We start from the raw sequence: 12,081 nt of genomic DNA, 5'->3' as shown, positions 1-12,081 counted from the left end.
TAACCCCCCAAATATAAACTAGTAGTGATCCTCCACTGAGATTACAGGCCTTTGCCATCACAAAGTGAAGTCACTTAACAGTTTCCACAAGTTAAAAAAAAAAAGAAGGGGCTGGGGATTTAGCTCAGCGGCATAAGCACCTGCCTTGCAAGCAGGTGTTCGTGAGTTCGATCCCCGGTACCGATAAAAAAAGAAAAAGACAAAAAAAAAAAAAAAAAAAAAAAAAGAAAAACAACCACAAAGTCAACAACCATCCCCCCCCCCAAAAAAAAGAGGTAAAAATCATAAGATTAATCCTTTGGGGAGATGGGGATAGAGAAAAAGCTAGGAAACTATTAAAGGCTTCCGATGAAACTCTGCATATTAATCCAGATGGTATTTACAGACATATTCATTTTGCAAAAATTCAGTGAGATGTACTATTAATGACTTGTGCTTAATACACAGTATTTTACTTCACTGCATACAGAGTCTAGGCTGAAAAGTACTTTCAAAATTTTAAGAGCTTGCTCACTAGTTTTAATGTTCATGTTTTCTTTTTTACAGTCCTTAACTTTTATTAATACGTTTGTAGTACACGACTACACTCATGATGGGGAGTTGGTACATGCAATCCTTTATTTTTCTCTTGATCTCTGGAAACTGTTCTTTGTTTTTATTCTTAGCATTCTGAAATTTTGAGGTTTATGTTTCAATGAGAGTATGTTTTCTTTATGGTAGGCAATCAAATGTCTTCAAGAAACTTATTTATCTCTATCCTTTGTTTTGTTTTTCTGAAAAGATAATTATCTTTTCTCTCGTACTCTGGAAGATTTGCTCAATTTATCTTTTTTAAATTTTAATTATATTTTCTACTTTTACATTCTCTATTCTCTGATCATTCCTATTTCATAGTAACTTTTTTACTTTTTTGAAGACAGCATTTAGAAGATTTGAGGGAGTTTGAGTACATTTTTTAGCTGTAATATATTGATTTCCTTCAGTGTTTTAGGGAGAAGGTTGTTATTTTTTTTTTTTTTTTTAATTTCTTGTTGGAAACTGTTAAGTTTGTGATAGCTTGCAATCTCAGCAGGAGAATCACCACTCGTCTGAGGCCAGTCTGGGCAACAGTTCACTCAAGATTAGTTTAAACTACATTGTAAGACCCCCCCCTCTCAAAAAGTCAACCAAACAAAAAAATTCATAATGGCATAACAAAAATCTACATCAAAGAGAAAGAACTTCAACCTTGTAGTACCGCCAGTTCTTTTTGTAATTGCTGAATAAGGCAAGAATTTAAAAAATAATAATTTTACCTTGTTGAAAGTTTTTGAAAAAATCAAAACCAGAAAGCTGAGTGTGTCCATGCACACCTATAATCCCAGCACTTGTGAGTCTGAGGCAAGAGGACTCAGACTGCCAAGAAGTTCAAGGCCAGTCTGGGCTATAATACATATAGAGTTCAAAGCTAGACCCTGTCTCAAAACAAAACAACAACAACAAAACCTCAATGCCAAATAGCTTAATGACAAGACACTTTCCAAGAAATGCATCCTTGAGCAATTTGTCTGTATCAAAGAGCAAACTTGTACCTCTAGGAAAGTTATGACATCACTAGGTAATATAGCCTTACAGCACTACTGATGTGTGGTCCTTCATTGTCTGAAACATCGGGTTTCAATGTAAAGCCATGAAGCATGAACTTTGACTGAACATGACAGCTAGAGTGAAAGGGAGAGCTGAATTAGGAACCTATCTTAGGAAAATATGTTCTTAATTCTAGACCAAAGGCAGAATTTTAATAACCCTGAGACTACATTTCTAGGCTGCAGCAACTAAAGTAAGAAACAGTATCTCATACAGACCTATATTTTTCAAAGAAACAAAAAATTTCCATTTATTGTGATGTATGAGTTTCTTACATTTAGAACGTTTTTTCCAGTTTATGTGGAAACAGAAAGATGCTTCCTGCTTTTTAGCTATGCTTTCTGTTGACCAATACCCACTTTTTCAAGTGGGTCTTTTTCCAAGTCTGCATATTATTTACTGAATCTTTATATTGCAATGTTTATATATTTAGAATCTGCTTGGACATATATTCTATACATAGTGGCTCTCTCACACCCAAGAGATCATTAAGAGCCTGAATGGGAGTGCCATAAAGCAAACTGTGAGCTAGGAAGGAGGGTCTGGAGAGAATGGAGAAAAAGAATGAGGGTAAAATTAAAAACAAGAGTCACGAATGATGAGGGGAAGGCAGAACCGGCATCATTTCGTGGTAGTTCCTTGTTCCCACACTTTCATTCTCAGTCCTGCAACCCTTTTTCACACAACAGTCTAAATAGTTTTTATAACTCTGTGTGATCTGCCCACTTACCCTGTGCCAGTTTTCCTCCTTTACTGCTCTTCATCCACGGGCCTCTCTTCCTAGACTGCTATCGAGTTCTTTCTTACCATAGGGCCTTTGCACTTAACTTTCCCACGCCTGAGCTGCTTTTCATATTGCTTATTCTGGTGGGTTTTTTTTTTTCCCCTCTTTTTGAGACAGGGTATCAATATGCAGTTCAGGCTGGCCTTGAACTCTCTACATGGCCTAGGACAGTCTCAAAATCACAGTGATCCTCCTGTTTTAGCCTCCCAAGTGCTGGGATTACTGGCATCTGCCACCACACCAGCAGTTCATTCTTTTTTACACTTCGGATTTTGACTCAAACATCACATTCTACAAGAGGAGTAAAACTTTGCCACGTAGTCATTCTTATTTCCTTCATAGATCTCTCATTTTCAGACAGGCTCTCTCTAAATCCCTAAATTGCCCAGGCCGGGCTCAAACTCCTGAGTCTCCTGCCTCAATTTTGCAGCGCAGAGATTACACAGGTGCGCTACCGCATCCAACTCCTTTATAGGTCTTCCATACAATTTGAAACTTTCCTGTTTGTGTGCTCCCATCAACTCCACAGAGCACGAGATCCAGAAATATCTTGCTCTCCACTGTATCTCCATTTGGTATGATATGCAGCTCACAATACCCCCTGAGTAAATGGCAGGTGTTTTTAATTTGCAAATGAAGGATAAGATTCTAAGCCTCAGAAACCTTAAAAGTAACGTTCCCCAAGTAAAAAAGCGCTACATCAGCACCTGGCTAGCCAGGGTGATATTTTAATTCTCAGGTCAAGTAACAATCCGAGCGGCGGGAAGCTCTGTAAAAGCATGCTACCTGAACTTCCCTTTGCTTCTCACACTCGGGAGTAGACACACCCTTCTTCCGCCCTTCCCACCCCCGGGGTCTCCTCGCCCAGCACAGGAACGTGCAATCCTTACTAGGTGGGAATGAGAAGGCATTTGAGGAGCGTCACTCCGAGCGCCAAAGCCAAAAACCAATTGCCACTACCCTTTACAGTTCCGAGCGCCGCCATCGCTGCACCGCCGCGCGTTTTCAACCAATTGAGCCACATCCGGGCTCCCGCGCATGCGGGAAAGGATCTTTGAGGCCGGGCCGGCGAAATGTGCGCATGCGCCCTGCCGTTCTTTCGAGTAGAGTCCAGCTGAGACATTTAAACTTCCCGCTTACCATCTTTCCGCCGCTAGTCTGGAGCCTAGTTGGATGGGTCTTATTGCGCCTGCGCGGGCTTTTGTGTCGACAGATTTATTTGCTAATTAATACTTCCATTCAAATAGTGGCAGATCGTCTGAATACTAGGTGAAAAAAAAAAACACTGTCTTATCCTAGAGACGCTTAGAGTGCTAAAGGAGGAGACATTGTTATCTGTTGGTTGCAGTACATAAAAGTACTTGAAAATATTGCGGAAGTGCCTGACATAGAGAATGAAATTAAAGTAGTGAAAGGCATGAACGGAGATACACAGGTGGGAATCGTTATGTGCTGCTAGGATGCTGAATAGTTTTCTCGCACCTGCCTGAGTAGAACTGTAGAGTCAGACTGCAGTCTACTGACACTTGATGTACAGATAACCGGAGGGTCTTGTTAAAATTCAGTAGGTAGGTCTAACAAACTCTTAGACCATGTGAGTGCTGCTAGTACCTGAACTATGCGGGCTGAGGCACAAGCAATGGGATTAATCTTATTCCACTTGTGTTGCATAATTTTAGATAACTTAAATTTAGGGGTTTTTGTAGGTAGGAGATAAAAAATGGATTTTTAGCATGCAGAGTCTTTATAAGGAGTATGAGAATGCATGTAAATTGCTCGATGTGCTGTAGAGCACAGGAAGTGCTTAATAATGTGTCAGAAAACTTAAGTACCATGATAAAATATGCATAGGAAGTAAGTAGTAACATGAGTTTACACTCTTCCACAGCTTCCTTTCCATCTACGTATATACGATGGTCAAATTTATATCTCAAGCCCAACCCTTTTTTCTCACCTCCAATCCCTTATCTCCACTTGACATCTCTTAGATGTTACCCCTTCCTTTTCTCTTTTTCTTTTCCTTCCTCTTTTTTACTTCTGTTCTTCTTGTAGTGCTGGAGATCAAACCCAGGGTTCACACAGGCTAGGCAAGAACTCTTACCTGTGAGCTACATCTCCAGTCCTCCTAAAAGCATTTAAACAATAGTTTTCTTTTGCTACTATAACAAATTCCCATAAACTTGTAGCTTAAAAGAAGACAACTTTATTCTTTTAAGAGTTTTATAGACTAGAAGTCAAGATCTCTCTGAGTTAATGTCGAGTATTATTAGAGTTGGTTCCTTGTGGAAACTCAAGAATCTGTTTTCTTGCCCTTTTCAGAGTTTAAGACTTGTCTGAATTCCCTGGCCTTTTTACAACATTCCAAACTCACTTTCATCCTTACTACCCTTCTTTTTGGAGTAAGGTCTTTCTCTGGGGAAGAATCTCTTCCTGCTTCTTTTGTGAAGGATATTTGAAATTGTATTGAGGGACCACTTGGATAATCTAGGACAATCCTCATTTTAAGATTCTTGATTTGGTTACATCTCTAGTCTCTTTTGCCATATAAAATGACATTTACAAATTCCAGGGAGCAGGACATGAATATCTGTGGCTATTATTCTGTTTACTACAAACCTCAAACTCAATATATCCAAAACTAAATTGACACAGTGTTATCATTCAGAGATTGTACCAGCAGTCTAGTTATTTATCTTAAGGCAACTGCTGAATATGCAACGCACTGCATGGTTTTTAAATTTTTTGTCTTTTTTTATTTTGCTTGACATAGGGTCTTGCTATGTTGTCTAGGATGGTCTTGAACTCCTGGGCTCAAGTGACCCACCTCAGCCTTCTGAGTAGGTGAGACTGTGAAGTCACTGTACTCTTGCCTTCTTTTTAATTTGCTCTATAAAGCACTGATATGCTTTATTATGTCAGATGAGACCCTGATCATCACCTTGGAAATCACTACCAGGATTTAACAGAGAAGAATATTCCTGCTGACCTCTAAACTGATCAGAGTGTGCTCTGCCTGCTGCCTGCCTGTCACTGGGAGTTCCCAGCACCATGAGGGCCTGGTTCTTCTTTTTCTTTTACCTGATCAGGAGGGCTTTGGCTAACCCTCAGCAGTAGAAAATCCTGCCAGATGAGACAAGAGGTGGTAGGTGAAACTGTGGCCAAGAAAGCCAGTCCTGGGAACCAATCCTGTCTAGCTGAAGAATTTGATTGAGGAAGGTGCTAAGGAAATCATAGAGGAGGTGGCTGAAAATGTCTGCTAGAACCAGCACTGCAAACATGGCACAGTGGGCAACCTAGGTGAGACTGATATACCAATGTGCATGTGCCAGGACCCTATCACCTGCCTAACCTCTATTGGTGAGCTTGAGGAGGTAGGCAGTAATAACAAGACCATTGACTCCTCCTGCCACTTCTTTGCTACAGAGTGCACCCTGGAGGGCACCAAGAAAGGCCACAACTTCTTCTTGGACTACATCAGTCCTTGCAAATCCATTTTCCCCCACTGCCTAGACTCTCAGCTGACTGAATTTCCCAAGCACATACAAGATTGGCTCAAAAATGTCCTAGTGGCCTTGTATAAAAGGGATGAGGACAATTTCAGAGTGTGACTTCTAATTTTTTTTGTGTCTTGGTCTTCTGCACTTATTCTCAGATTTGAGATCTAAGATTGCACCTTACTCCTTCATCTTGACAGTTTCCTATGTTCCTCTGAATCAGCCAGTTGCTGAGTCCCAGGTGTTTCTGGCATTGGGTGCCCATCCTGCAGTGCAGAAAATTGGGCTAGATACCTGGGTTTCTCAGATCCTAGAGTCCCAGAGTGGTGCAGAGGTGAGGGGTGGCTGCTCATTGATGTTCCCTGATGGCTGAGGAACCCAGGGGGCTCAGCAGGGGCCATGGTCTGTTGGACATTTCAGAACTTTAGAAATGTAATGGTGAATCCATTAGAAAGAAACAATTTGGGGGATGGGGATTTAGCTCAGCGAGTCTAAGTGCCTGCCTTGCAAGCATGTGGTCATGAGTTCGACCCCTGGTACTAATAATAAAAAAAAAAAAGAAACAATTCACCCTTCCAGGTGAGCCCACTGCCACAGTCCTGAAGAAAGGGAAGCTACTCCTCCCACCCCTACCCTCTGTGAGCCCGGTGAGCTTAGAGGCAAGGAGGTCACACTGAAATGTTAGCAACTGAAATAAAGAGACAACTTAGTACTTCCATTGTTTAATTAATTTTGCATGGCTGTATCTCACTCAGAACAAGTCCAGGAGACATAGTTATAGATAAAATTAGAAGCCACACACCTGAAATTTCTGAGACAATGGCAACTGAAGGAAAGAAACAACTTAGTGTTGTGCTGTTTGATTGACTTTGCATGCCTGTATCTGGGGTCTGAGCATCTATTTAGAGGATAAAAATGTGCATTAGAGTAACTATGGTTGTTTTTCTATTGTCTTATTTTTGAAATCCAATATAATTCCCATTGTTTTATTTTGTTTTGTTTTATTGTTTTGTTCTCTTTTTTAAAAAAGGAAAGAAAAGAAAACGGAAAGATATCCTTTGTTCTTGGCTAGGAAGAACCAATATAGTGGAAATGCCTATCCTTCAAAAATTGTTATACAGATTTAATGCAGTTGCGATCAAAATTCTAATAGCATATCTCACAGAACTAGAGAAAACAATTCTAAAATTCATTTGGAACCAAAAGAGACACACAATACCAAAAGTAATTTTGGGCATTTTTTGGGGGGAGTACCAGGAATTGAACTCAGGACCTTATGTTTGCCAGGCAGGCACTGTACTACTAAGCTAAATCTCTGGCCCTGGGCATCCTTTATTCATTCACTAGTTGATGGGCATTTGGACTGTTTCCAAGATATAGCTATTACAAACTATGCTGCTATAAACATAGGTGTGCATATCTACAGTGGTATGATGCTTTTAATTCTTTCAGGAAGATACCAAAAAAAGGGAATAGCTGGGTTGGAACCTCTAGGTTTTGTTTTGTTTTGCTTTGTTTTTTTACTTTTTGAGACAAAGTCTCACTATGCATTTCAGGCTGGTCTCTAGCTCACAACGATCCTCCTGCCTGAGCCTCCCAAGTGGTGGGATTACAGGTGTGTGCCACCATGTCTAGCTTAGTTTTAGTTTTTTGAGGAATCTCCACAATGATGTCCACAGTGGTTGCACTAGTCTATACTCCCACCATAGTGAAGCAGGGTTCTTTTCCTCCTTAACCTCACCAGCATTTGTTATTGGTTGATTTCTTGATAGTGGCTATTCTTTCCAGAGATGGAATCTCAGCATTTTAATTTACATCTCTTGGATGACTAGTTATGTTAAATATTTTTTTTCATATATTCTTCATCTGAGATGTGTCTATTTATTTCAGATGCCTATTTTTGGATTGGGTCTCTAAATGGGGGGGGTCCTTTTTTTGCATTCTTTACATATTCTAGATAGTAATTCTTTTTTTTTTTTTTTGTGGTACCAAAGATTGAACTCATGACCTTGCACTTGCCAGGCAGGTGCTTATGCCACTGAGCTAAATCCCTGGCCCCTAGATAGTATTTCTTTGTCTGAGAAACAGTGGCAAAATTTTTTCCCCACACTGTGGGTTGTCTTACACTGTCTTACAGTGGTTTCCCTTGCCATGAAAAAGCTTTTTAATAAGTTGAGATCCCGGGCTATGCGCGGAGAACTGTGGAGTTTCCAGCAAGCAGGCGGGCGCACACTATCCCGGAGCCCAGCCTATTTGGGACTCTTGCACCGTCTGGGTGCAGAGTAAGGGTTGGGCGGATCTGGGGCGCCTGCATCCGCCTCCCCGTGTGTCTGGAGGACTGTGGATTTCTCAGCAAGCAGGCGAGCATCACCAGTTCCAGAGGTTCCGTGGCCTGCAGTAAGTGTCCAGTGCACTCTGCCCCAAGTCCAGACTGTTTGGGACCCTCCAGGCTTCCGGGTGCAGTGAAGTGGATAAGTGGGTCTGAGGCGCCTACATCTGCCTCCCCATTCCAGCTGCGCTCGGAGAACGGTGGAGTTTCCAGCAAGCAGGTGGGCACACAGTGTCCTTGGAGCCCAGCTTATCTGGAACTATGGAGTTCTAAACAGGCAGAAGATGGCCACTGGTTCCAGGAGCTGCAAACATAGAAGTGGATTTCCAACAGACCCTGAGGAAGCTTTCGAATAACACTTGAAACACAGAAATATAGGAAAATGACAAAACGAAAGACCAAATTACAACCTCAACCTCCAGCCCATCTCAAGAAACCCTAGGAGCGATGTATATAGAAGAAAATATATGCCATACACCTCAAATATTGGATATAATAGCTACTGAAATAAACAAGCAACTCCAGGAAGCTTTAAAGGAATTCAAACTCGAAATAATCTCCCAGGTAAAAAAAGAAATGATAAAACAAATGAAAGAGATTCTGAATATATCTAAAGAAAACACAGTTAAAAAATTGGAGGAACTAAACAAAAAGATAGAATCCCTAGATGAGCAATATAAGAAACAAACAATACATAATGCAGATTCACAGAGATATACAGGAAATAAAAAACTCCACTGAAAGCTGTAAAAACCGTCTCAATGAAAGTGAAGATAGAATTTCAGACCTTGAACACAGGGTTGCAGCTAGTGAACAGGAAAGGAAAGATCTTTTAAAAATAACAAGGAATCAGGAAATAACAATTCAACACTGCAAGATGATGCAAAGAAAAATAACATAAGATTGATAGGGATTAATGAAAAAGAAGGGGACAACATAAAGAATGTCAAGAGGATATTTAAAGAAGTAATAGCTGAAAATTTCCCAAGCATAAGATCAGAAACCGACATCAGGTTCAGTGAAGCCTACAGAACTCCAAGTAGTCATAACCAAAATAAAATTATACCCAGACATATAATAATCACCATCTCAGAAATCCAACACAAGAATAGATTATTAAAAACTGTCAGAGAGAAAAGACAGATCGCTTATAAAGGAAAACCTATCAGAATCACAGCAGACTTCTCAGCACAAACAATAAAGTCAAGAAGAGCATGGAGTGAAGTATTCCAGATCCTAAAGCAAAATGATTTCCAACCTAGACTGATGTACCCTGAAAAACTATCATTCAAAATTGATGGTGAAATACAATACTTCCATGACAAAGAATAGCTGAAGAACTTCATGAATACCAAGCCAACCCTGCAAAAAATATTGAGAGACAGTTTAGATACACAAAGGAAAAAAACCACTAAGCAAAGCAGATAATTAAACAGAACAGAAAGATAAAGATGCAACAGCAGAAAGATAACATGTTAACAATAAACCAGCATATAACAGTTATAACCATTAATGTAAATGGTCTCAATGCACCAATCAAAAGAAACAGACTAGCAGAATGGATCAAGAAACAAAATCCAACCATATGCTGTTTACAGGAAACTCATCTAACCCAGAAGGATACTCACAGACTGAAAGTCAAAGGATGGAAAACAATACTTCATGCAACAGGAAACCAGAAAAAGCAGGAGTAGCCATTCTGTTTGCAGACAATGTGAACTTCAAACCAACAAAGATCATAAAGGACAAAGAAGGTCACTACATACTCATTAGGGGAAAACTCCAAGAGGAAGAGATAATTATCTTAAATATATATGCACCAAACTCCAGAGCACCCAGTTATATAAAACAACTATTAACAGAAATGAAAACTTAAATTATCAGTAACACAATTGTAATAGGAGACCTTAACACACCATTGATACCAAGGGACAAATCAACCAGACAGAAAATGAGCAAAGAAAGAACTGAACCAGACCTGTAAACAAATGGACTTGATAGATATATACAGAATGTTCCATCCAACAACATCAGAATACACATTCTTCTCAGCAGTAAATGGGTCATTCTCTAAAATAGACCATATATTAGCTCTCAGAACATATTTAAACAAATGCAAAAGAGTTGAAATCATCCCTTGCATGTTATCAGATCATAGCGCTTTGAAATTAGAAATTAATGATAAAAGATACTGCAAAAATCCCACAAACACATGGAAACTGAATAACAGACTTTTGAGTAATCAGTCACAGAGGAACTTAAAGAAGAAATTAAACAATACCTACAAGAAAATGAAAATACAGGTACAACTTACCGGAATCTGTGGGATGCAATGAAAGCTGTCCTCAGAGGAAAATTTATTGCATTGAGTTCCCACATCAGGAAAACAGAACAAATATAAATAACCTGATGCTACACCTCAAACAGCTAGAAAAAGAAGAGCAAGTCAAGCCCAAAGCCAAAAGAAGGGAGGAAATTATAAAATTCTGAGCAGAAATCAATGCAATAGAGACTAAGAAAACAATCCAAAGAATCAACGAATCAAAGAGTTGGTTCTTTGAAAGAATAAATAAAATCGATAAGCCCCTAGCCAACCTTATTTAAAAAGGGGAAGAAAAAGCTCAAATTCATGCAATAAGAAATGAAAAAGGTGAAATCACTACAGACCCAATAGAAATACAGAAGATCATCAACACCTATTTCCAAAACCTCTACTAGCTAAATGCCCAGCCCAACTCTCAAAGGTTTGATAACACAGAAGAAATAGACAGATTCCTAGAAACATATGAAGTACCAAAGCCAGATCAAGAGGATGTAAAACTGCTGAATAACCAACTCTATTAATGAAATTGAAAATGTAATTAAGTCCTTACCTACAAAGAAGAGCCCAGGCCCAGATGGATTCACTGCAGAATTCTACAAGAAATACAAAGAAGACCTAATGCCGACACTCCTCAAACTATTCAATGAAATTGAAAGGGAAGCAATCCTTCCTAAGTCATTCCTGGAAGCAAATATTACTCTAATACCAAAACCTGAGAAAGATCCAACTAAAAAAGAGAACTATAGACCAATCTCCCTAATGAACACAGATGCAAAAATCCTCAATAAAATATTGGCAAATAGGATGCAGCAAATCATCAAGCAGATTATACACCATGACCAAGTGGGATTCATCCCAGGAATGCAGGGATGGTTCAACATACATAAATCAATAAATGTAATCCACCATATCAATAAAGCCAAAAATAAGAATCACATGATCATTTCTATAGATGCAGAAAAAGCCTTCGATAAGGTCCAACATTCATTCGTGATAAGAACTTTACAGAAAATTGGAATAGATGGTCTTTACCTCAATATAATAAAGGCCATTTATGACAAACCAACAGCCAGCATCATACCAAATGGCCAAAAATTAAAAGCCTTTACTTTAAAATCAGGCACAAGACAAGGATGTCCTTTACTACCACTCCTATTTAATATAGTACTGGAAGTACTAGCCAGAGCAATTAGGCAAGAGAGAAATAAAAGGGGTAAAGATAGGAAAAGAAGAAGTTAAATTATCATTGTTTGCAGATGACATGATACTCTACATAGAAGACCCCCTAAACTCCATTGAAAGACTCTTAGATATAATAAATAAATTCAGTAATGTAGTTGGATACAAAATCAATACTCAGAAATCAATAGCATTCCTATACACTAACAACAAAATCACAGAGAGGGAAATAAGAGAAACCACACTCTTCACACTAGTAAGCAAAAAAAAAAAATGAAATATTTAGGAATTACTCTTATGAAAGAAGTAAAAGATCTACACAGGGAAAATTATAATACATTGAAAA

General features: G+C 39.1%; 1 protein-coding gene and 1 pseudogene across 7 annotated transcripts in view; one reads left to right on the top strand and one right to left on the bottom strand.

Annotated features, from left to right (window-relative positions):
- Positions 1-3,474, bottom strand: part of Alg8 (ALG8 alpha-1,3-glucosyltransferase) — a 36,972-nt gene extending 33,498 nt beyond the window's left edge. For 5 of the 7 annotated variants that reach the window (XR_010049828.1, XM_003468590.5, XM_063256417.1 and 2 more), the window contains exon 1: positions 3,301-3,474. Coding sequence is in view for 5 of the 7 variants with exons in the window: in XM_003468590.5 (XP_003468638.2) it covers positions 3,301-3,434 (134 nt within the window). In the remaining 2 variants the exon portion in view is untranslated. Of the gene's footprint in view, positions 1-2,356; positions 3,012-3,300 lie in introns of all 7 variants that reach the window. The other 2 variants (XM_063256413.1, XM_013151175.2) reach the window with 2 other exon arrangements.
- A 1,984-nt stretch (positions 3,475-5,458) lies between these two features.
- Positions 5,459-6,018, top strand: LOC111756383 (SPARC-like; annotated as a pseudogene).
- Positions 6,019-12,081: the final 6,063 nt, after the last annotated feature.

The sequence above is a fragment of the Cavia porcellus genome, unplaced genomic scaffold, assembly GCF_034190915.1.
Source record: "Cavia porcellus strain 051 isolate PalLab524CR breed Dunkin Hartley unplaced genomic scaffold, mCavPor4.1 scaffold_9, whole genome shotgun sequence".
NCBI lineage: Eukaryota > Metazoa > Chordata > Mammalia > Rodentia > Caviidae > Cavia > Cavia porcellus.
Note: the sequence above shows the minus strand (reverse complement) of the source record. Positions and strands in the feature narration are given on the sequence as shown.